This window comes from Octopus bimaculoides, chromosome 1 (genome assembly GCF_046866305.1).
Source record: "Octopus bimaculoides isolate indiv1 chromosome 1, ASM4686630v1, whole genome shotgun sequence".
In the NCBI taxonomy this organism is placed as follows: Eukaryota; Metazoa; Mollusca; class Cephalopoda; order Octopoda; family Octopodidae; genus Octopus; species Octopus bimaculoides.
The window spans coordinates 86,338,563-86,362,428 of NC_142928.1; the positions used below are offsets into that span (position 1 = coordinate 86,338,563).

General features: G+C 37.4%; 2 protein-coding genes across 2 annotated transcripts in view; one reads left to right on the forward strand and one right to left on the reverse strand.

Moving 5' to 3' along the window:
* Positions 1-23,866, reverse strand: part of LOC106868573 (centrosomal protein of 89 kDa) — a 141,549-nt gene that overhangs the window by 61,334 nt on the left and 56,349 nt on the right. The window lies entirely within an intron of this gene.
* Positions 746-23,866, forward strand: part of LOC106868570 (BRCA1-associated protein) — a 65,781-nt gene continuing 42,660 nt past the window's right edge. Inside the window, exons 1-4 of the mRNA XM_014913892.3 lie at positions 746-911; positions 12,697-12,873; positions 16,296-16,647; positions 21,318-21,428. Coding sequence (XP_014769378.2) covers positions 836-911; positions 12,697-12,873; positions 16,296-16,647; positions 21,318-21,428 — 716 coding nt within the window. The 5' untranslated portion in view covers positions 746-835. The remainder of the gene's footprint in view (positions 912-12,696; positions 12,874-16,295; positions 16,648-21,317; positions 21,429-23,866) is intronic.

The following is a 23,866-nucleotide window of genomic DNA, read 5'->3' on the forward strand; positions in this document are numbered from 1 at the left end:
ACACACACACTTGAATCTTTCGTATACGTGTCAGTGTATTATCTATGATGATGTATTCTATATTACCCCTACTTTTCTAAATACTGCTTTGGTAACCTGTTTACAAGTCCAATCCTATATGTAATTGTAAGCCATTATGCAAAATTTAAGCTTCCATACTATATTCCAAATAAACTCCATCATTTTTGACTGGTACTACATACACACACGCACACGCTCACGCACACACACATTGTATTTATCTTCGGAAAAATGTAATTTATTCTTTTAAAGGAGATTTGCAAAACAAACATTCGCTGGTTAAAATTGATAAGTGGTAATTTTGTTGCTGAATAACTGAGAACTATTATAGTTGATAGATAACTCTGGAAATGTATATTTTAATCGAACTTTTAAACCTTGCAACCTATGTGTAAATCATTCCAATCAGTATTTATTGAAATCAAATTAATATTACACATTTTTACAATACAATATTTTGCTGTTGTTGAATTGTTATAAACAACGGCTTTTCAGAAAAATTCTGTTTCACAGTGTTTCTTTTCAGTTTTAGTTGCTGAATAATTTTTATTCATTAGGTCTGAATGAATATTGCTAACGATGTTCTAAAATATTAAGTAATTGACACACTTGATATATTATCTTACATCAGAAAATGTTGGAAATATTTGCTAAATTTGCTAATGTTTTCTTGTAAAATAAAATTAAAAACGTTTCTCAATTTTAGATTTTGTAGTCAACCCATGAGAACTGAACAAAATGGCGGCCAGCTTGTGTTGTAAATGAGGCATAAATTTAATGTCTTTTTGCGTTGAAACTATTTACTAAATCACAGATGCTCGTATCGCTGGCAATTCTTCGCATTGAAGTTAATGATGATTATCTGGTGCCTTCATCCTTCAGATATAAAGGTTTGCTATTAAATTTTAGTTCTTCTCTAATTTTCTTTCTTAAATTAAAATATGTAAATATTAACTTGTTTGGCATTGGCACAAGGCTACAAATTTTAGGTGGGGGGTTGTAGGTGAGTAAATCAACTTCAGCACACAGTACGTGACTGGTACCTTTATCTCAACCCGGAAGTTTGTTAGACGGAGTCGACCCTGGCGGGATCTGAACTCGAATCTTATTTATCTTCAATTCACTGCAACACCGTTTCTGCTCTTCGTCTTAAAGCCTCTCTCTCTCTCTCTCTATCTCTCTCTCTATATATATATGAAGAATAACAAATATAATAGAGATAGGGTATAGATAAATAGTTTAAAATTTGAAGCACTGTAAAATATTTGGGCGATTAAGTTTTAATAAAATAAATGTCAAGTCATTCATTGGATGACGTAAATGTTTACTAAAAAACAAACAAAACAAATATAAACAATTTTTATTTCCAGGCGTCATAAACATTTTCTCATGATGTTAACTCGTATATTGTTGTCGTGAGAACAGATAAGATAAAATATATCCCCAGTTTATATTTTGTATTCATGTTGTTTAACCGCGGGTCAACTGACCAAACAAATCTACGATACAAAGCATTCCAACCGTGGCCACTCATCTTTTGATGAGTAACAGAAACATCTTCGTCCTTATAGGATGAGATTTGAGGGAGATTTGGTTATTATTTCTACCATTTGGAATGACGTATACTCTCCTTCAAAATGAGATTAAGCAATTAGTTTTAGAGTAATTAATTTCCGATACTAGCGTTAATGTCTTTACACTTAAATGTTTTTGTTTTTATTGATATTATATAATTATTTTCTCTCTACGGCGATCTTTCGAAACTAGTACTTAATATTAATGTTTCTGTTTATTTGTTTATTTAAATTTTTGTAACTAAAATATCCTCAAACTGAATGATGTATTCATGATAATTGATAGTCTCTAGTATTCATAATAATTGATAGTCTCGACAGGATTGCCTTGACATTATTATATATTATCTAATTTGAAATATCGGACATCTTAAAAAGAAAGATTACAACCCCCAAAATATAGATTTGATTAGAATATGTGTTTTTGTTTATTAAACCATATTGTAGTTGTGGTGAGGATTACAAACAAGTTATAGTTATGTCCCTTCGATCGCCTGACAGTGTAATGTTTTCCCCACCTCCCTAAATATAAATTAATTTTTCGAGATATAACATCAACAATCCTCAGATAACTTAATTTTTTAAGTAGGAAGAAATTGTATTAAAAAAAAAGTAATAATGATATATCTCATTCAGAAATGAGAAATAGATATTCAATGATTTTGAAAATCGTTTTCTCGAATGTGCTCTCATAAAAATCTCTTAAACCTATATTTTTGTTTGAAGTATGTAATATTTTTGCGATATATATCTATCTGTTTGTCAATACCTCTCCTCATTTTATTTGCTTATTATTTACTTCACAAGGAAATTTACTGTTTGTATGTCCCTGATTTTCGGTATAGTCCAGTTAAATTACATGGGAATTTAATTAACTTTGTGATAACCTATTCTTTCGTCTGGAGTGCTTACGCGGGATCAGTTACATTCTTAGAATCCAGGTTTTATAGCTTATATCTTATGTATGTGTGTGTATGCAACTAGCAAGCCCTTTGATACGGAAGTAGACGACAATCGCAACTCAAAAGCTATTTTTCAATCTTTAGTCAAGTGGGTAGGGTAGTGCTCATGACCCTTTACGGGGCCGCCACTGGTAGGAGGTAGGAGAGAAATTACCTTCAATCCGAAGACCTTGTCCATATTCTTGCAACTGAATGGACTCTACTAAAGATGACAGGTGATGATATTAAATACCTTGAGCCTACAACCAGCAGTTGGAAAATATCAATGACTTATTGTCTAAAGATAGAAAAATCATTAATCACTCTTGGTAGATAATATGCACTTTCTATTCTCCATAGATTAGAACTGGATATTTACATGCTTTAAGTGCATAGTCGGAGGAACTTGAAGATTGGAACTATGAGTGATAAATTTAAGTGAAATTATGCTGCATTCCAATGATAGTTGATTGTATATATGTCTGGACATTTCCCAGTAGAGTAAAATTGGGTTTTCATACAAATTAACTTGTGGCTCTGTAATCAATGTCAAATGAACTGTGATTGGATGTTGTAAATGAGCTATTAACCCATTAACTGCGAAATAAGTTTAATGGTTATTCCAGTAATGATGTTAAAATATTTACCAAAATATAAAATTGGTATTTTCAGGCATGTTACATTGCCTCAAATTTGACTTATCTCAACAAAAAATAGTATCAAACATGACATTCCTCAACAAAAGATAACTGCTTTCTGCTGTTCAGGGTAATGAAAGTTTTAGTGGATATATCTGATTTCTGCAATGAAAGGGTTGAAACTCAAAAGAAATGTGTCAAATACTTCAACATGCGCATTGCTTATATTGCATTTCAAGTTAAATTATTGTGAGATTTATTCCTTCAACCATGTATGTTAGTAATTTCATTGTCATCTTTATTGTTTTATTATATACATCCCATGCTGACATCTGTTAGATGAACAATCCTGTCTCTTTTAAAGACAAAATCACTTCTCATATTGAGAAAATTTTGTACCTTTTCTTCTGAAAGTCATTAATTTCATGCAATTAAAATCTTAGAAGTTGCCACAAATGCCTGGCCTTATAAACACTAATGATCTTTCCAGATGACCTCACATACATAACATAGCAGAAACTTTATCCCAAAGGTAACCTTTATTTTCAAGGCCAGAAAATATATCTGCACTGATTAATATTTGGACTATTACAAAGTTCAAGTAAGACCCATAAACAAATACTATCATTTTTCCTAACTTACCTATCTCTACTACAATGGCCTTGCTCTTCACTTTCAAGCCCATTTGACACATCTTAAGCCATGAAAAATAAATTAACTGGTGACTGCATTGAATTGTCTGATATTAAAGCTTTTACATGTACTTAGTATTGCAAGCTTAGCTAAGTTTTTTCATATGGATTTGCACATGGAATAGCTGTTAAACTTTAGCCACTGAAAAAACCTCTACATAGTCACTTGACATACTAGAAAAAGCAGCTGAATTTATGTTAAGTAACTCCCTACAATCTTAAACGGAAGGACACATTGGATAATGTTGGTTTAGATACACTGTCTGAAAAAAAAAAAAGAATTAGATGGGATGGTCATGACTGGAATACTCTTGATTATAAGTCTGGTCAGTCAGGGCTAATTTAATGTTAAACAGACATTCGAGCGAGATCGTGCCAGTGCCGTTTGGACTGGCTCCTGTGCAGGTGGCATGTAAAATACACCATTTTGAGCATGGCCGTTGCCAGTACCACCTGACTGGCCTTCGTGCCGGTGGCACGTAAAAGCACCCACTACACTCTTGGAGTGGTTGGCGTTAGGAAGGGCATCTAGCTGTAGAAACTCTGCCAAATCAGATTGGAGCTTGGTGTAGCCATCCGGTTCACCAGTCCTCAGTCAAATCGTCCAACCCATGCTAGCATGGAAAGCAGACGTTAAACGATGATGATGATGATGGTGATTATATTCTCAGACACTAATTGTGAAATACCTTCAGGTGACAGGGGTCCTCAATCCAAAGAAAGTTCAAATTTCATAGCTACTGAGGAGAATTATCAGTGTTTCGGAGTCACTGGATTTTGAGCAGAACTTTCAGTGGGCAATATGAGCTACATTAATGCAACTCTCATTTTTATGCTTTGATTTTAAAAGTTAGCATGAAAAAGGATCCAGCTTCACAAATTGTTGTGCTTTTCTTAGATGAATATTATTAATTGTGAGAATGCATTTATATTCACTTGTAAAGCCAAGTAACAGGATATTGGTTTGGATTGCTTTGATTTTCAGGTTTAATTTACCTTGAAATATTCTTGAGCTCATCTGCTATGACCAGAAGATCAGCATAAGACAAGCTCAGGAGAATAATGGGTAATTTTTCAGATTAACACCAGCACGATTACCTAACCCCTAAACCTAAAACCCTAACACTAACCCTAACACTAAACCCTAACCCTAAAACGCTAACCCTGACCCTAAAACCCTAACCCTAACACCCTAGTGAAAATCGTGCAGGTGCTAATCTGAAAAATTACCGAATAATGTTGCTGGCATCATCAAGGTCCCTGGTGAACTCTATAGTGTTCACCTTAAGCTGTAAATAACTTCCAGTGAGTCATAAGGTCGAATACAGTCAGTAGTAATGTACAACTTTGCTGAACACCACTTTGACCATAAACATATTCCTTACTTCTTTGTTCTGTTTTTGGTCAATTGCTAGAATTATTGATATGCTTTTTTGCTCGAGTAGTTTCAATGTCTTACTATCTGTTTCCATGCTACTCTACAGTTATTAACTATTTACTAGTTCAGACACATCCACTAACTCCACAAATGCAAAGTTTATGGCTGTTGTAATGACTATCTCTACTCTAAAAAGCATTAGAGTTTAAATTTTGGGATAGCACATCCATAGTAAGGGTATAGGTTGAGTATGTACCTCTCTAGCATGGTAGAAATGATTGAAGAGGTTAATGGCCAAATTCTTTGTGGCATCATTCATCTAGATGATTCTAATAGGAGCCATAAAAAATCTCACTTTATGATTGCACTTTTCTAGTCTTGCAAATAAACTTTACACATAACTAAATTTTAGAAACATTCTGATGTACACTTGGCTACAGATATCAAAATAAACTTTAAAGACTTCTGCAAGGATATTCTTTAAACTGTGGGATTTGATAATTTTCGCTTTGACACTTACTCTTTTCATTTGCAGTCAGTGAATAAGATCCCTTATTATATCGAAGTATTGCAGTTGGAGCCACATCTAATGTGACTCTGTTTTTGTCTTAATTATTGATTATGTTCTTAACTGTCATCACCTGAATTCTCTCTGTGGTAATCAACATCCAATCTTCATGCCATATTAAATTAATTGCTAGTGGATTTTTATCATCCTCTTCACCACTCATCACATATTATTTCAAATTGTTGGATTTTGTACAACACAGGTTTATTGTTCATTGGATTTTAGTACATATTTTACATGCATTTTTGTCATGTATGTAATATATATTTGTCTGTAAATACATAAGACATTGCCTTGTAAAACACACCTTTAGTTGACTAAAATTGAAGTTGATTAATATGTACATTGTAATTCTGTTCCTTCTTATCTGGAGAGCTGTAAAGTTACTGGCTTATTCAAGAATTATTGATATAAGATAAAAAAAAATTCAACACAGTAGTGTTATACCAATAGCCATGTAGGTATTATAAAATTTCTTATCCAATTCTTGTTATAACAGATATGATGGCCAAAATTTGCACTTATTGAACTACATTTTGATTGGTTGTTGCTGGATTTTGTCAGCTGTGCATTCTATCAGAACCTTGTCCACACATATGAGTCAATTCTTATTAAGTTACAATCCAGATGTTTGAACATCTCTTGTCTTAAGACTATCATCAGTTGTAGGATGGATTCAGGCTTGAACTTTAGAACTATTTTGCTTCCCTGGGAAACCAGACATTTTAGTCCCAGACCAACATTGTATGAACATGGCTCAAAATAGCATCTGTGGTTAATCGCAAAGTAAGAGAAATGCTAAATATTTGGCTGATGAACGAGGAAGATAATAACAACTGTAACATATAAAATTACTTGGAGCCAAGATAGTTGACCTCCCAACCTGCCAGACATGATTGAGATGAGTGCTGGCAACAGATGGCTTCCTCTATGGAATATTCTATGGTTCAAAAGAGAAAGTCAGAAATTGTACCAAAATCTTTGTCAGACCACTTGTTTAGATATAAATGACTCTTACTCATTTTACCTGTTTAAATCATTGCCTGTAGCCACTCTGGGGGTGTCACCATTAGTGTTACTTTTTAGTTTATTTCATTTCCACAGCCCCCTCTCTGTGGTTGGTTTTAGTAAATGACTGAGTTGGATATTGCCACCTACACAATGAATAATAATAATAATAATAATAATAATAATAATAATCCATTCTATATAGGCATAAGACCTGACATTTTGGGGGAAGGGTTAACTTGATTGCATCAGCCCCAGTACCCAACTGGTACTTAATTTATTGACCCCAAAAGGATGAGAGGCAAAATAGACCTTGGTGGAATTTGAATTCAGAACGTAAAGATGGGCAAAATGCTGACAAGTATGTACTGAGAAAGGCTTTAGATGCATGCTGTATCCTTGTCTATACATTCTAGGTTAAGGCTTTGGTTGACCACAGGCTGTAATTGAAGACACACACCCAAAAACCTGGGATCACATGGTTGGGAAGCAAGTTTCTTAACCACACAGTCAGACCTGTACATAATTGGTTAATAATATTCAACAGATGCATTTTACATATTTATCACCTCTGCCTAACCTTTCCCCACTTAGCCCATTTCTGTGTGAGATAGATTATTCATAACCTTCTCTCACTTGTAGGTCAAAATCAGACCTCAAGCAACTTAATCAACAAAGACTTGCTTCTCTAGGTGCCAGATTACAAGCCCACTGATTTCTTTGGGTTACTTTTTTACTCCTGTCACCACCTCATATTTCTTTAGAATGGTCTCTATTACCATAACATCTGTAGTGTCTGATACCATTATGGTGATGTTATCCATATATATAGAAACAGTTCTTCTGCACCACTGTTCAAATCAGATGCTTCTCAGCATTGACAGTTTCCACAGGGGCGACTTGTGATTCAGTACATATAGATAATTATCTTTGGTACACTGAGCATATGATTTAAAGCAGTTTCAGTTCGTGGTCATTAGCTTTGACTGCCATGCAAATACTATAGTATGTTGAAGTGAGCAAGCACTTAATTCTGACAATGTATTTTTTATGTTTCATTTTGAAGAAACGATTGAGAGCCGGTCTCACCACTAGCACATCTGTCATGATACTTTTCCTAATCACGTCTTATCTAGTTCTCTTGATCTGTTTTTATAATCACTTTCTTTAGAATGCTATACCCAGTTATTGATAGTTGCTCCTGTCAACTTCTGCTTAACTAATTTGCTAATCCAGCCACTGTAAGCTTTGCTTACTGGGAATGATGCATTAATCTCTTAGTAGCTGTAGCCTTGTCTATGCATTCTAAGTTAACTGTACAGATCACAAATTTGTAGTTTGCATAACCAATCAGTTGAAGCTGGACATTTGGCACTATCTTTATTCCCCATTGTAACAAATACCCTATCTAGATACAATTTAGATGATCTAGTGGTGGTTCTTTGTCTACACTGGTGCATTTGAGAAATCCAGTTGGTACATGGCAGGCAATTGTAACTGTCTGAGCAGTTTTGTGAGGTTTTTACACTCCACTCCTAAACCCAGCATGCATCTAAAATGCCATTCCAGTTTCCTACTAGTACTAAAGAGCAGGATGTGCCAAAAAATGCTTTTAGACATTTGAAGAAATCTGGATATCTTTTTCCATTTACAACATAGACAGCTTTTAGTCTGAAGGCATCACCTTCACTACTGTTTACATCCAGTACCTTAATCTTAATGTCTAGGTCCAGGATGATCACAAATACCTCAAGATCCAAGCTGTTCCAAAACAACAGTATTAATTCGCCATTAGGGTGATGACTTTTTTTAAGTCGAGTAAGGCCAAGGTACCAGAAGGTGAACTTTATGTTATAATGACAAAATCATTTCTTTCTTTGACACAAAAAATTTCCCCACTGATGACAATATATTTGACAACATTTTTACTATGGATATACGTATATTGTTCAAGTAACAAGACGTACAGTTATACATTGTTAATGTGGTAAGTGCAGCCTAATACAACAGCAGTTTTCAAAGATCCTTGTTGGTTAAAACAAATTGAAGATTCAATTTTTCAGAAGACCTGCAATCTAATTCCTCCATTATTTTTACTGCACGTTCAGCACATATGTTTGAACGCTGAACATCTTGAATTACTGATTCTTCAAGATTCCAATTACCTTTCAAACATTTCCTTGCTTTAATATATCCAGAAACTTCTGAAAGTTTCTGGTAGGCCATGCTGTCAAAACTTAGGTAACAAAACCACATTTCCATCCAGTTTCCATTGATAAAACAACACATGTTGTAGAGTTTTTCCCTACTTTGTGGTAGAAGCATGTAAGTGAGGATGGCCAAGATTGCTTGTGAATTCCAACATGCGTTGCTAAGTCTAAGAAGTTTCTAAACTTAGTTTCTGGGAAAATGCTTTGTTGCTGATAAAACTAGAAAGCACGACCAAGTTCAAACTGAAGGTCATCTCTCCAACCTGAATTATCATCCATTTGAAGTTTTGCTTTGCCTTGTTTCCATTCTGCCATCAAATCCTCATAGTTTTTTTTTCTATTAAATCTTCTATGAACGGATATGATATATTTGGTGATGCAGTTTTTCCTTTCAGTGTATCATCCATCACATGTTTTAGGAGGCGGTCTAACACATGATATTGGCAACCAATGTATTGAGGTGCAGAATATCCATGCTTTACAAATTCATTCTGAGTTGAATGACCACTCCAGTATGCTTTCCTGTATTTACACTACATGTGTTTGTGATGATCATTTTGATTGCTGGCCACAATTCGTAATCATCTAAAACTTCCTTTAGTCCTTGAAAAATGGTATCTGCTCTGCCATTCTTCAGAGTTAGTGCTGCTAATTTAATTTCTCTTGTGTTGTTTTTCACTACCACAACTTGCCTCTTTCCATCAAAATGGAGCACCCACTTGTCATTTTTTAAAGTTTCTTTTAGTTCCTGCTTCCTCTTTGCAGCCTCTCTCATAACAGCTTTGTACACACCTGACTGTGACGGAGTAGAGAGAAGTACTCCTTCCTCTCTCAGCTGTTTGCAGACATTGGCTGCTTTATGACTGCTTAAATTCATTTTTTTTTCAGTAAGTTCATTGCTTTCTGAGTTGAATGATATTGTTGTTTAGAGGTGCCAACTTGTTCATCTATTGGTAATGTAATTTCATCTGCAGAATCAGAAGTAGAGGTTTCTGATGATGTATCTGCAAGAGCAAGAAGTTGGGTACATATTAGTGACATCAATGCATACAAAAAAAAAGAAAATGTGTAATATTTAGTAATTTTTTAGGCACATTACTTTACCTGCTTTAGAAATGCTTGTGAAGTTGAAGCTGACACTCTTAATGAAGAAGGTGTTCGTTTTGAAAGATGAACCATAGCTAACTGAGACATGGTGTAGCCAGTTATACTGCCATTTTGAATTTGTGTACTGTAAAAGTCTTTGTCTTTTTTAGATAACCAGCTCCCATGTTGATTAGTAATGTCAAACAAATCTTCAAAATTTTGACCTGGTTTCAGACATTCAAATGGGTATCATACCTTGTCAACAGAGTTTTTACTTTTCTTACAACAGACTTTAATGTTATACATGGAAAATCAAATTTTTTCCATAGATTCTCTAGTTCCTGAGCGATGAGCTAAAAGTAATATATTTTAATATCTGTAATAGAAAGAATAATGCATTCATGGATTATCTTAACAACAAATAATACTACTCAAGATGTGAAACAACTTTTACTACTGTATAAATCGTTATTGGTATTTGGTCAGGAAGTAACTTCAGTCATAAACACCTTTAAATCTAATAAAAAAGAATGAAGCACTAATGCCGAATGTAATGTGAGTTTGACTAAGGCAAGGCAAGCATGACACATTTGAAAATAGAAATATTAGTTGGTGGGGGAGGTTTTTGAAAGTTTGGAAAAAAATGAACTGCTAGCCACTGTTTTCTCATCATTTCTCATAGTAAGTCACCCTAGCCATGTTCAGTTTCAGAAAAAATTTTAAAAATCATTACCCTACTCACCATTCAATCCTGGCTTGACCAGTCTTGCTGATGGCTACCAGAATATGTCTCATGACCTGAAGTTATTGAAAGAGTGAAATTGATTCTAAGCTGACATTGGTCCATGTTTATTTATAGAACCTAGTCTGTGTATAGTCATGTTAGTTGATGGAAAGAAGTTAAGGAAGTCAATTCTTGATCTTGGAGAAGGATGTCCATCTTTTGCTAAAAAGATGGGGATCCTTTAAAGGCTTCTCCTAAAATTTCTGGTCTAGGGTTTTGCTTATGTCTTTAATAGAAGTTTTGGTAGACAACTCCTCAAATCCTTTTTCTTTTATTTGCACTCTTTTTTTTGTCAGCTGGAAGAAAATTTGCAGAGAAGTGGGGTAGTCAGTTACATCAACCCCAGTGCTAAACTGGTACTTATTTTATCAATCCTGAAAGGATGAAAAGCTAAGTCAATCGCAACAGAATTTAGATTCAGAACAATAAACCAGATGGAATGTCGCTGAGCATTTTGTCTGGCATGCTAATGATTCTGTCAGCTTGCCACCCTCAATAATAATCAATTCATCCTGCATGAACACCATCATGTCCAAGAATCAGATATTATTGTTATTATTATCTTAATTTTCAAGTATAAATAACAGGTAGAACAACTAAATGACAGATGACATAGCTATAGAGTAGGCAGTTTTAAAAGCCTTATTATTCAGAAGATCACTAATTTTATTGAGAAAAAACTATTTTGAATGTGACTGTTTGACAATTTCAAGATAATGTAAGTAATAAAAAAACATATATATATATCATCATCATCCTCATCATTTAATATCCGTTTTCCATGCTGACACAGATTGGATGATTCCACAGGAATTGGCAAGTCAGAAAACTGCACCAAACTTTGTCTGCTTTGGCATGGTTTCTAATGCCAATATATTTATATAAATGGGTATAGCTGTGTGGTAAGAAGCTAGCTTCCAAACCACATGGTTTTAGGTTCAGTCCCAATGCATGGCACTGTGGGCAAGTGCCTTTACATCCCCAGATTGACCAAAGCCTTGTGAGTAGATTTGATTGATGGAAACTGAAGGAAGCCATCATATATATATATATATATATATATATATATATATATATATATATATATATATATTTATATTTATATTTATATAAATGAGGATAAGGTCGATATTTAAATACCGATTTTATCAGGTGGCCAGTATGGGAATAAACCATCAAAGGTAATAATTATTGTAAATTGTGATATAGGGTATCTAAGAGATACTACCACGCTGGAAATAGCAGTCAAAACTTGACTCTAAAACCACGTGGTTTTAGAGTCAAGTTTTGACTTCTATTTCCAGTGTGGTGGTATCTGTTAGATACCCTATATTATAATTATATATATATATATATATATATATATATATATATATATATATATATATATATATATATATATATATATATATATATATATATATATATATATATATATATATAATGTATGTATGCATGTATTACTGCCTCTTTGCCTTGACATATGTGTTAGTAAATGAGGGTTACCATCATGCAAGTGGTGTCCTTCATTTCTTGTCTTCCTTGAGTGGTCTTGTGGAAATATTACCTTGCCTGGAAACAGGTGCAGATTGGCAACAGGAAGGGCATCTAGCTGTAGAAAATCTGTCCAACAAAAAATTCCACCTCACCCATGTAAGCATGGAAAAGTAGACATTTGAACTGATGATGACATTATGTATATGTGTACATGCATGTGTGTTTATACACACACACACACACACATTAAAATTCATACAAATTTATCCTTGGAACTTCTTTTTTCCTTTGTATTTCAGCACCATATTACAAAATGCCTGTAGAAAAAGAAGGGACTAAAAGTCATATTACTTTTGCTGCTGCTCTTTCAATTGGTACCAAGCATGAATTGTCTGGTTCTGCAAGAGAGATAATTGATAAAACCCGTGGTTGTCGAGCTGATAGTGAAATTTCTATTGAAACATATAGCAATGAAGGTAAGGATTAAATTATTTTACTATCACTGTTATTATTAAGTGCAGTATTATTAAGCTGCTGGCATGGCTGTGTGGTTAAGCAGTTTGTTTCCCAACTACATGGTTTCTGGTTCAGTCCCACTGCATGGCATCATGGGCAAGTGTCTTTTATTATTGCTCTGGGCTGACTAAAGCTTTATGAGTGGATTTGGTATATGAAAATGGAAATAAGCCTGTTGTGTGTGTGTGTGTGTTTGTGCCTTCTTGTCTTCACATTGTGTGATAGTTGTAAATAGTGTCACTATCATAAAGGTGGTGTCATTTGTTTCCAACCTTCCATGAAAACAAGGAAATATTATTTTGTTTTGAAACAAGTGAGGGTTGGTGACAGGAAAGGCATCTAACATAGAAAATGTGCCACAATGAATTCCATTTGGTCTTTGTATAGAAAAATGAACATTAAAACAACAACAGTGCTGGTGGTGATGATGACGACAACAATTATCAACAAGATTGTCAGAGAGTCAGAAAAAAATGCCTTGCAGTATTTGTTCTAACTTCTTAAATTGTAAGTTCAAATCTCACCAACATTAGTTTTGCCATTCTTTCTTCCAAGATTGGTAAAATGAAATACCAAATCAAGTATTAGGATCAATATTATCAAATAACCGTAAGGCGGTGAGTTGGCAGAATTATTAGCAGGCTGGACATTTTTTTCTGACACTCGAACAATTTTGTTGATAATTGTTGTTGTCATTATCACCACTAACATCGTTGTCGTTTTAATGTCCACTGTTCCATACATAGGTCAGGCGGAATTCATTTTGGCAGATTTTCTATGTTAGCATGCTTACTGGCATTTTGTCCATCTAATTCAAATTCTACCGGAGTTGACTTCGCCTTTCAGAACCCTTTTGAGGATCAGTACCAGTCGAGCACTGGGGGTTGATTTAATTGACTTAGCCCCTCCCCTCAAACTACTGACTTTGTGCCAGAATTTGAAACCAATATTTGAAAGGCACTTAGCTGGCAGAATTGTTAGCACACCAAACTAAATGCTTAGTGGCATTTCATCCATCTTTAGGTTCTGAGTTCAAATTTCACCAAGATTTACTTTGCCTTTCATTTTTTTTTGGGGGGGGGGTCGATAAAATAAGTACCAGTTGAACACTTGGGTCAATTCAATCGACTTTACTCCTCTCCTAAAATAGCTGGCCATGTGCCAAAATTTGAAACTATTATCAAGTAACTTCTCACTCCAAAGTTCAGGCCCTGTACCTATGTTAGAAACAATTTTTTCTATTGTTATTTAGGATTAGCAGAATTACTAAAGCATGAGTGGAATGAAAATGCTTTGTTGTACTCTGGTTCTTTACATTCTGAGTTCCAATCCTGTGAAAGTTAACTTTGCTTTTCATCCTTAGAATATCAATAAAATAAAGTACTAGCCAAGTACTGGGGTTAACATAATTCATTGGCTCCCTGCCATTACATTTCTTGTTTTTGTGCCTTTACTAGAAACAATTATTGTTATTAAAATCTCTATCCTCATTTCTGGAAGTAGTACTTGAAGTAAAAAGGATGTTAGGAGAGGGGTATTCTGTCCTCAAACAATTTTTATGAAAAGTGAGTGAGTTATAATTTGGCAAAAGTGAGCATTTGATCATCCGTTTTATTTATTTATTCCCTGGTGTGGAATATTTGAGGAGGATATTTGTCTGAAAGAAAGAAAGAAAGAGAGAGAGAGAGAGAGATGTTGAAATTTTGAAGTGTCATGATTTGATCATCTGTGGGTGGCTATGCTCCAATTTTATTATTAAGATGGTGGCTATTATTTACATTATGTAGATGGTAGTCTTTCTGAAACATGAGAACTTAGGCATATCTCTTTACATCTTGTGTTCAGATCCTGTTGGAGTTGTGCATTCAACCCTCTGCAGTTATTAAAATAAGTACTGATATTATATGGGAGTTGATTAAATTGACTAAGCTCATCATCATCATCATCATCATCGTTTAACGTCCGCTTTCCATGCTAGCATGGGTTGGACGATTTGACTGAGGACTGGTGAAACCGGATGGCAACACCAGGCTCCAGTCTGATTTGGCAGAGTTTCTACAGCTGGATGCCCTTCCTAACGCCAACCACTCAGAGAGTGTAGTGGGTACTTTTACGTGTCACCCGCACGAAAACGGCCACGCTCGAAATGGTGTCTTTTATGTGCCACCCGCACAAGCCAGTCCAGGGGCACTGGCAACGATCTCGCTCGAAAATCCTACGGGAGCCAGTCAGGCTGTACTGGCAACGGCCACGCTCAAAATGGTGCATCTCATGTGCCACCCGCACAAGAACCAGTCCAGGGGCACTGGCAACGATCTTACTTGGCTTGCCGGGTCTTCTCACGCACAGCACATTTCCAAAGGTCTCGGTCAGTAGTCATCGCCTCGGTGAGGCCCAATGTACGAAGGTCTTGCCTCACCACCTCAGCCCAGGTCTTCCTGGGCCTACCTCTTCCACGGGTTCCCTCAACTGTTAGGGTGTGGCACTTTTTCACGCAGCTATCCTCATCCATTCTCACCACATGTCCATACCAGCGCAATCGTCTCTCTTGCACGCCACAACTGATGCTTCTAATGTTCAGCTTTTCTCTCAAGATACTTACACTCTGAAGGGTATTCACATTGACATTACACATCCAACGGAGCATACTGGCTTCATTCCTTGCGAGCTTACGTATGTCCTCAGCAGTTACAGCCCATGTTTCACTGCCATGTAGCATGGTCGTTCATACGCATGCGTCATACAGTCTGCCCTTTACTCTGAGTGAGAGTCCCTTTGTCGCCAGCAGGGGTAAGAGCTCTCTAAACTTTGCCCAGGCTATTCTTATTCTAGCAGCTACACTTTCAGCGCACCCACCCCCACTACTAACTTGGTCGCCCAGATAGCGGAAGCTATGGACTACCTCTAGTTTTTCTACACGCATAAACACACACACACACACACACACACACACACATGTATTTGTGTGTGTGTGTGTACATCATTGTTTTGGCATTGTGCAAGGGATGTAAATAAGTGTCATTCAAGCAGTGTCATTAGTCTCAATCTTTTGTGGGAATATGTCTAGACCTAGAAATCTGCATCAACAAACAATGCTGCTGCTTAATCTCTCCTCCCTCCTCTCCATCTTCTTCTTCCGTTTCCTCCTTGCTCTCTCTGGCCATGGAAAAATGTTACCTCATTTGGAAACAGGTGAGTGTTAGCAACAGAAAAGGTATCTGGCTGTAGAAAACCTGCCTCAACAAATTCAGTCTGTCTGACTCTTGCAAGTAGAGAAAAGTGGACTTTAAATGATGATGATTTTTTTTTTATATATTTGATTTTCCTGTAAAACAAAAGATTATCATGCATTACATTTCTGTTATTTTTCAATAATTCACAGGGAATTCTAAAACAGAACGTGATACATCAAAGAAAACCTCAGATACCTCACATTTTAAAAACTCCAAAATAACCCATGAAGCTAATGTGATAAGTTATGGGAAAAAATTTCCTGGTGATGATGATGATGATGATGATGATGATGAACATTCTGAAAAAAGCAGCTCCCAAGAGAGTAGCAAAGTAGCTTCTAATTCTCGGGATCCTTCATGTAGTAGTGGAGAAACTATGCATTATAATTCGAATAATTTCACCACTAGACATAAGAATCCTAACAGTTCTTCTATTCACTTTTTCTCTGGAAACCCAATGGTTGAAGTGACCAAAGGAATTTTACATATATATAAAGATAAGTAAGTTGAAAAAGTATTTTTTATCTTTCATTTGTTTCAGTCATTGGATTACAGCCCAGTTGGAGCATAGCCTTGAAGGTGTTGTCTGAAAGAATCAACTCCCAGTACTTTCTTTTTTTGAGTCTGGTATTTATTCTTCTGCTCTCTTTTGCCAAACTGCTAGATTACAAGAACATAAGCAAACCAACACCAGTTGTCAAGCAATGGTGTAGGACAAACACAAGAACAAAGACACACATGTGTGTGCACGTGCGCGCGCACACACACACACACACTCAACACCAGTCACCCATACATACAGGATTGTCCTTTACAGGTGCTGGCGTCGCATAAAATGCACTTGTGCCAGTACTGTGTAAGTGCACTCATGCCAGTGGCACATAAAATACATCCAAGTGAAACCATAGTTGTGGCTGTTGTCAGTATCACATAACCATGCTGGTGGCACATAAAAAGCACCATTCAAGCATTGGGCCTCTCAGAGGCAATGATAAATGGCTGAGACCTTTGACAACATGCTGTGCTTGAGATAGAAGACCCATCAAGCCAAGTGAAATTGTAGTCCTGGCAGATACTGGTGTCATGCAAAAGCACTCATTACACTTTTGAAGTGGTTGGTGTTAGTAAGGGCATCCAACCATAGAAACCATGCCAAATCAGACTGGAGTCTGGTGCAGCCTCTAGCTTACCAGCCCTGGTCAAACTGTCCAACCCATTATATATGGGTTGGACATATATATATATATCTCATCATCATCATCATCATCGTTTAACGTCCGCTTTCCATGCTAGCATGGGTTGGACGATTTGACTGAGGACTGGTGCAACCGGATGGCTACACCAGGCTCCAATCTAATTTGGCAGAGTTTCTACAGCTGGATGCCCTTCCTAACGCCAACCACTCAGAGAGTGTAGTGGGTGCTTTTACGTGTCACCCGCACGAAAACGGCCACGCTCGAAATGGTGTCTTTTATGTGCCACCCGCACAGGAGCCAGTCCAGGGGCACTGGCAACGATCTCGCTCGAAAACCCTACAAGGCCAGTCAGGCGGTACTGGCAACGGTCACGCTCAGGATGGTACATCTTATGTGCCACCCGAACAAGAGCCAGTCCAGGGGCACGGGCAACAATCTCACATGGCTTGCCGGGTTTTCTCATGCACAGCACATTTCCAAAGGTCTCGGTCAGTAGTCATCGCCTCGGTGAGGCCCAATGTTCGAAGGTCTTGCCTCACCACCTCAGCCCAGGTCTTCCTGGGCCTACCTCTTCCACAGGTTCCCTCAACTGTTAGGGAGTGGCACTTTTTCACGCAGCTATCCTCATTCATTCTCACCACATGTCCAAACCAGCGCAATCGTCTCTCTTGCACACCACTACTGACGCTTCTTATGTTCAGCTTTTCTCTCAAGATACTTACACTCTGACGGGTATGCACATTTACATTACACATCCAGCGGAGCATACTGGCTTCATTCCTTGCGAGCTTACGCATGTCCTCAGCAGTCACAGCCCATGTTTCACTGCCATGTAGCATGGCTGTTCGTACACATGCGTCATACAGTCTGCTGTTTACCCTGAGTGAGAGTCCCTTTGTCGCCAGCAGAGGTAAGAGCTCTTTAAACTTGGCCCAGGCTATTCTTATTCTAGCAGTTACACTTTCAGCGCACCCACCCCCACTACTAACTTGGTCACCCAGATGGCGGAAGCTATCAACTAACTCTAGTTTTTCTCCCTGGAATGAGATAGAAGTTGTTTCCTGTTTGTTTACAGTGTTTATTGCACCTGAACATCTGCCACATACAAAGACTAACTTTGTAGTTAATCTGCCTTTGATATTGTTGCACCTCTTATGTGTCCATAGCTTGCACCGGGTACATCTTATAGAGTTACTACCTACTCCTTTACTGCATACTGAGCAGGGCCATCTATCTGAAGGGGTTTGTGTTTTATCTACCTTCCTACTTATTAGGATTTTGGTTTTTGCTAGGTTGACTCTAAGGCCCTTCAATTCTAGTCCTTGCTTCCACACCTTAAACTTCTCCTCTAGTTCTGATAGTGACTGTGCAATTAGTGCAAGGTCATCAGCATAGAGGAGCTTCCAGGGGCAACCTGTCTTGAATTCCTCTGTGATCGCCTGGAGGATTATGATAAATAGGAGGGGGTTGAGGACGGAACCTTGGTGGACCCCTACCTCTATCCGGAATTCATTACTGTACTCATTTCCAACCTTCACTTTACTGACAGCATCTCTGTACATGGCTTGCACAGCTCTCACTAACCATTCTTCTATCCCAAGTTTCCTCATTGACCACCAGATAAGGGATCGGGGGACCCTGTCAAAGGCTTTCTCCATGTCAACGAAGGCCAGGTACAGAGGTTTATCCTTGGCTAGATATTTCTCCTGCAGCTGTCTCACTAGAAATATGGCATCAGTGGTGCTTTTACCTGGCACGAACCCAAACTGCATCTCATCTAAATTGATTTGCTCTCTAATTAGTTGGGCTATGACCCTCTCCGTAACTTTCATAACCTGATCTAACAGCTTGATGCCTCTGTAATTATTAGTGTCTAAAGCGTCACCTTTACCTTTGTAGCAGTTTACTATGGTGCTGCTGCACCAGTCATTGGGTATGACTCCTTCGTGTATCACCTGGTTCGTAATACGGGTGACTAGGCTGTAGCCAACACTGCCAGATATTTTGAGCATCTCTGCAGTGATTCCTGATGGGCCGGGGGCTTTCCCTGTCTTCATACTCTTAATTGCTTTATCTACCCTGGTACTGTCAACTCGGATAACTGGTCCCTCTGTTGGGTCGACATACGGCAGGCTCTCTTTCTCCCATTCATTCTCTTTATTAAGCAATCTATCGTAGTGGCATCTCCAGACCTCTTTCTTTGCAGCCTCATTTAGTGCAAGCGTACCATCATCCATGCGAACACATTTCTCTCCTACAACATCACTATTCTCTCTCCTACACTGTCTTGCAACACGAAATACCTCGAGTCTTTGGTCCTCACGGCGCAGAACATTGGCAAATCTTTTCTTATCTGCTTCCCCTCTGGCTAAATAAACCTGTCGCTTAGCTTCCCTTCTGGCAGATTGGTACAATTCCCTGCTACCACCGTTCTTCCAGTCCTTCCAAACCTGTTTCTTTTGTCTAATAGCCCCGTCTACATCCTTGTTCCACCACCACGTTACTCTGGGTCGAGAGGGGACTTTACACCAGCCACAGATCTGGTCTGTGGCTCTCAACAGGTTGTCCCGCAGAAATCTCCAATTGTCTTCCACGTTGTATGATGCTATATCCCCTTCTATTTCGTCAAATGCTTCAAGTAACTTGTCTCTAAATCTCTGTCCATTTGCAGGGTCTTTAAGTTTCCATACCCTTCTCCCCCAGGCCAGTCTACTTCTGGGCACCCATATTGCCTTGATCTCGAAGTCGCTAACTACTAATCTGTGTTGGGGTGTACATTCTTCGCCAGGGAGAATATATATACATATATACGACGGGCTTCTTTCAGTTTCCGTCTACCAAATCCACTCACAAGGCTTTGGTCGGCCCGAGGCTATAGTAGAAGACACTGGCCCAAGGTGCCACGCAACGGGACTGAACCCGGAACCATGTGGTTGGTAAGCAAGCTACTTACCACACAGCCACTCTTGCGCCACATGGTTGCAAAGTGAACTTCAAATCACACAGTCAAATGCACATATGCATGTGTGTATGTGAATTTCTTTTATTCTCATGGAAGCATCTAGTGAGCAACAAAAAAGTCTGTTGTACTACCATTTAATAACATTTTTGTCATTCTATAAGTCACTTCATTTATTTATTGTTTTTTTTTTTGTTTTAATATTCTGTACAGCAAATATGTTAAAAATAATTTAAGTTTTGTTTCCTTTTCGATTACTACCAGTACCACCAAATCTAATAGTGACCTACTGTGTTATGTCACCCACCAGTAAGCACTCACTCTGGAGAAGTTCAGTAAAAGCTATGTTGTTGCCCTGGACATCAGCAAAACCGTCAGTTGTGCCTGGCATGCAGGCCTCCTATCAACACTTTCCACCTACAGTCTCCACCTTCTCTCATCTCTTGGAACGGTAGCTTCTTATCTGTTTGCAATATCAGCGCATATGTTGACTGAGCTCTTTCTACTCTGCTCTCAATCAACTCTGATATTCCTCAGGATTTCGTTTTGAATCTCACTCTTCCTCTTATTCAGCAATGACCCACTTGCTGCCACATCCAACAACACTGCTACTCATTCTGTCTGTGTCTTTTCCCAAACATGGATGTAAATAAACCAACACCACTTGTAATGAAGAAGGGAGAGAGATAAACACAGGTACAAAGACATAACATGTATGACGGGCTTCCGCACAGTTTCTGCCTTCCAAATTAACTCATAACAGGTTATAGTAGAAGAGTCTTGCCTGGGTTGCTGTGCAGTGGGATTGAACCTGAAACCTCATGGTTTGCAAAGCTAGCTTCTCAGTCACACAGCTTGAGAGGTTGTTTTTATGATGATTACAAAGTCTGAGGATTCTTGTTTTTCAATTTTCTGAATTGAAATTAATTAAGTATTGTTATGAATGATTATGAGGACTCTGTAATTTCAAATTGTTTTTGTTCCTTTACAACTTAAATATAATTTTTTATTTCTAGTCAGATGGTATTATTGAAGGAAGATCTTCCACGCAGTGAAATGATCTGTATGCTTGGTGTGTCAGCAAGTTATACAATACATGATCTTTTACGATTCACTGCTTCAGTGAGGTATGTATATTTCATTTCTGATTAATACATTATTATTATTATTATTTTATGTTTGACTTTTGTTTTGCATTTGTACAAGTTGGATCCAAGTCTCACCCAGAGACCTCAAGAGACAACAAGTTAGAAGTTCATGTAGGTGTTATGCCTAGGGTACCATATATTTGGATTTGTACAGTTTTGTTCAAGTGAATGTTTAAGAAACCATAAGAAAATTATGTTTGCTTTAAAATTTGAGATCACATAGACAGTATTTTACGTAGGATATGGGCAGTTCCCATGAGCACTATCTTTTGGACTTCAGCCATTTTGGGGTTTCCTGGTATCTGAGCTAGGTAGTAATCAGCCCGTTTCGCTGTCATTCCCAGGGCACCTATGACAATAGGTATTGTTTTCGTCTTCAGATTCCACATTTTGCTAATTTCTATTTCAAGATCTTTATATTTGCTCAGTTTTTGGTAGGTCTTGACAGATACGTTTATATCAATTGGGACAGTCATATCAATGAGGAGGCATGATTTTTGTCTGAAGTCTTTCAGTATGATGTCTGGCCTATTTGCGTCTATCTTTCTGTCAGTTTATTATTATTATTATTATTATTATTATTATTATTATTATTATTATTATTATTATTATTGAATGAGAGAGCAGCACATGCAATCAAAGTGACACTGGGGTACTAATATATGAAATTCAATATATCCATCATACCTATTCATTTGATAAGAGAACATCAGGCATATGCATCACAACCATATATGTACAACATGGTGACCTCATATCAAGATAAACAGTGCATGACATTATAGGTGGGGCCCAATTAGAATGTCCTTGAGGTCAAGTAGCCCATCCCACTCAAAAGGTTCATGAATAAGGGTTCTTTACAAATGATGAACAAAACGTGTTTCCAGAGGGGAATTATTCAAACCCCAAAGAATACCTCTCAACACATGACTATGATGCTCTCTCACTACTTCTGCTCATGATCAGAGATGCATGTGTTGTCAGCCACTAAGGGACATGCTCAACTGGTTAAGGTCAAGCAACTGGCAAGTAAATCTAAAGTATTGAGCAGAATATTTACTGTAGCTCATCTTTTACACCAGTGCATGTTAACACTTTCAATCAGTTAAGATCAGAAGCCATGAGAGCCACTGATGGTTTCAGGCAAATTTCTACTACATCTCCTGCTACACCTCTGTGTTGCTGAGGTGTGTGCAGCATTGTATGTTCTTCTTTTTGTTGGTGCTGGAGGAGTACAAACTTCATGAATTGCTTCGATTTGTTTTGTTATCTTGAATTGTTATCTTGAATGTTTTGTTATCTTGAATTTTTTGTTGTATTAGTGTTTGCATAACGTGAGCTGCGTTCTTCTGTTGGATATCCAACCTGTAGAGTACCTGTTGTAGGGGGTTGTTTATTTTATTGAATATTTACTGTATAGAGTGTGTATAGAGTGTTTGTGGATTGTTTTATTGGGTTGTGCTATACAGGGTGTCCCAAAAATCACTAATGGGTTTCAGTTTTTAATAACTTCCTTAACTTTACAAATAAATGCATGAAATTTTGATACAATATAAAGGACATAGTGGAAATTAATATGTACAAGTCAAATTTTGCAACCCCACTACATCACATATGAAAAATGACATTGCTCAAATGGCAGCCATTTTCGACCTCACATGCTCATGCTCTTTCCAAAACTTGGACCATAACACACTCAAGAGTTTCAGACTATTGCTATTCCAAACATGCACGTTGTTTTACTTATCCAACTATGTGGTACCATGTCATATACTTTTTTGTAATATAGCCATGCTACATTCAGCCTCATCAATCTGTATCTACAATTTCTAATTATCATTTTATCAACTAATAAGTGATCTTTTGTTGCCCTACTTTGCTTCCTGCATCCTTTCTGTTCTTCTGGAAGTAGATTGTTGCTTTCCAGATGGTTGTATAACTCATCTGTCAAGACACCAGTCATAAGCTTCTACATTAGTGGTAAACAGATTATAGGTATCCTTGATGCATAGCCGCATTCGTCCACTTGTCATCCAGGCAGAGATGTGACCTTGCTGCAGGTAGTCATCCAGTTGCGCAGCAATCCTTCCATACAACTGTGTAAAGTTCTTCAGCTGATAGCCTTGTACTCCATCCAGACTTGGTCCTTTCCAATTGTTATTTTTTAAACTTCTGTCTCACTGTATATAGATTAATTCTGATGTCCTTTTGTCTTGGTACAATTGCAAGTCGTCTTTCCACCTTTGTTAGCCATTCAGAGCTTTCTTTATGTCTTGACAGCCTGTTTCACAGTCCTCCCCAAAATTCTTTACTTTCTTTTGCATCTGGAATCAGTTCTTGGTGTTGGCCTTCCTCTATTTCCTCAAGAAGACACCTATTTGATTGGAACAGTCTATTCTGTCCAAAATCTTTGCATC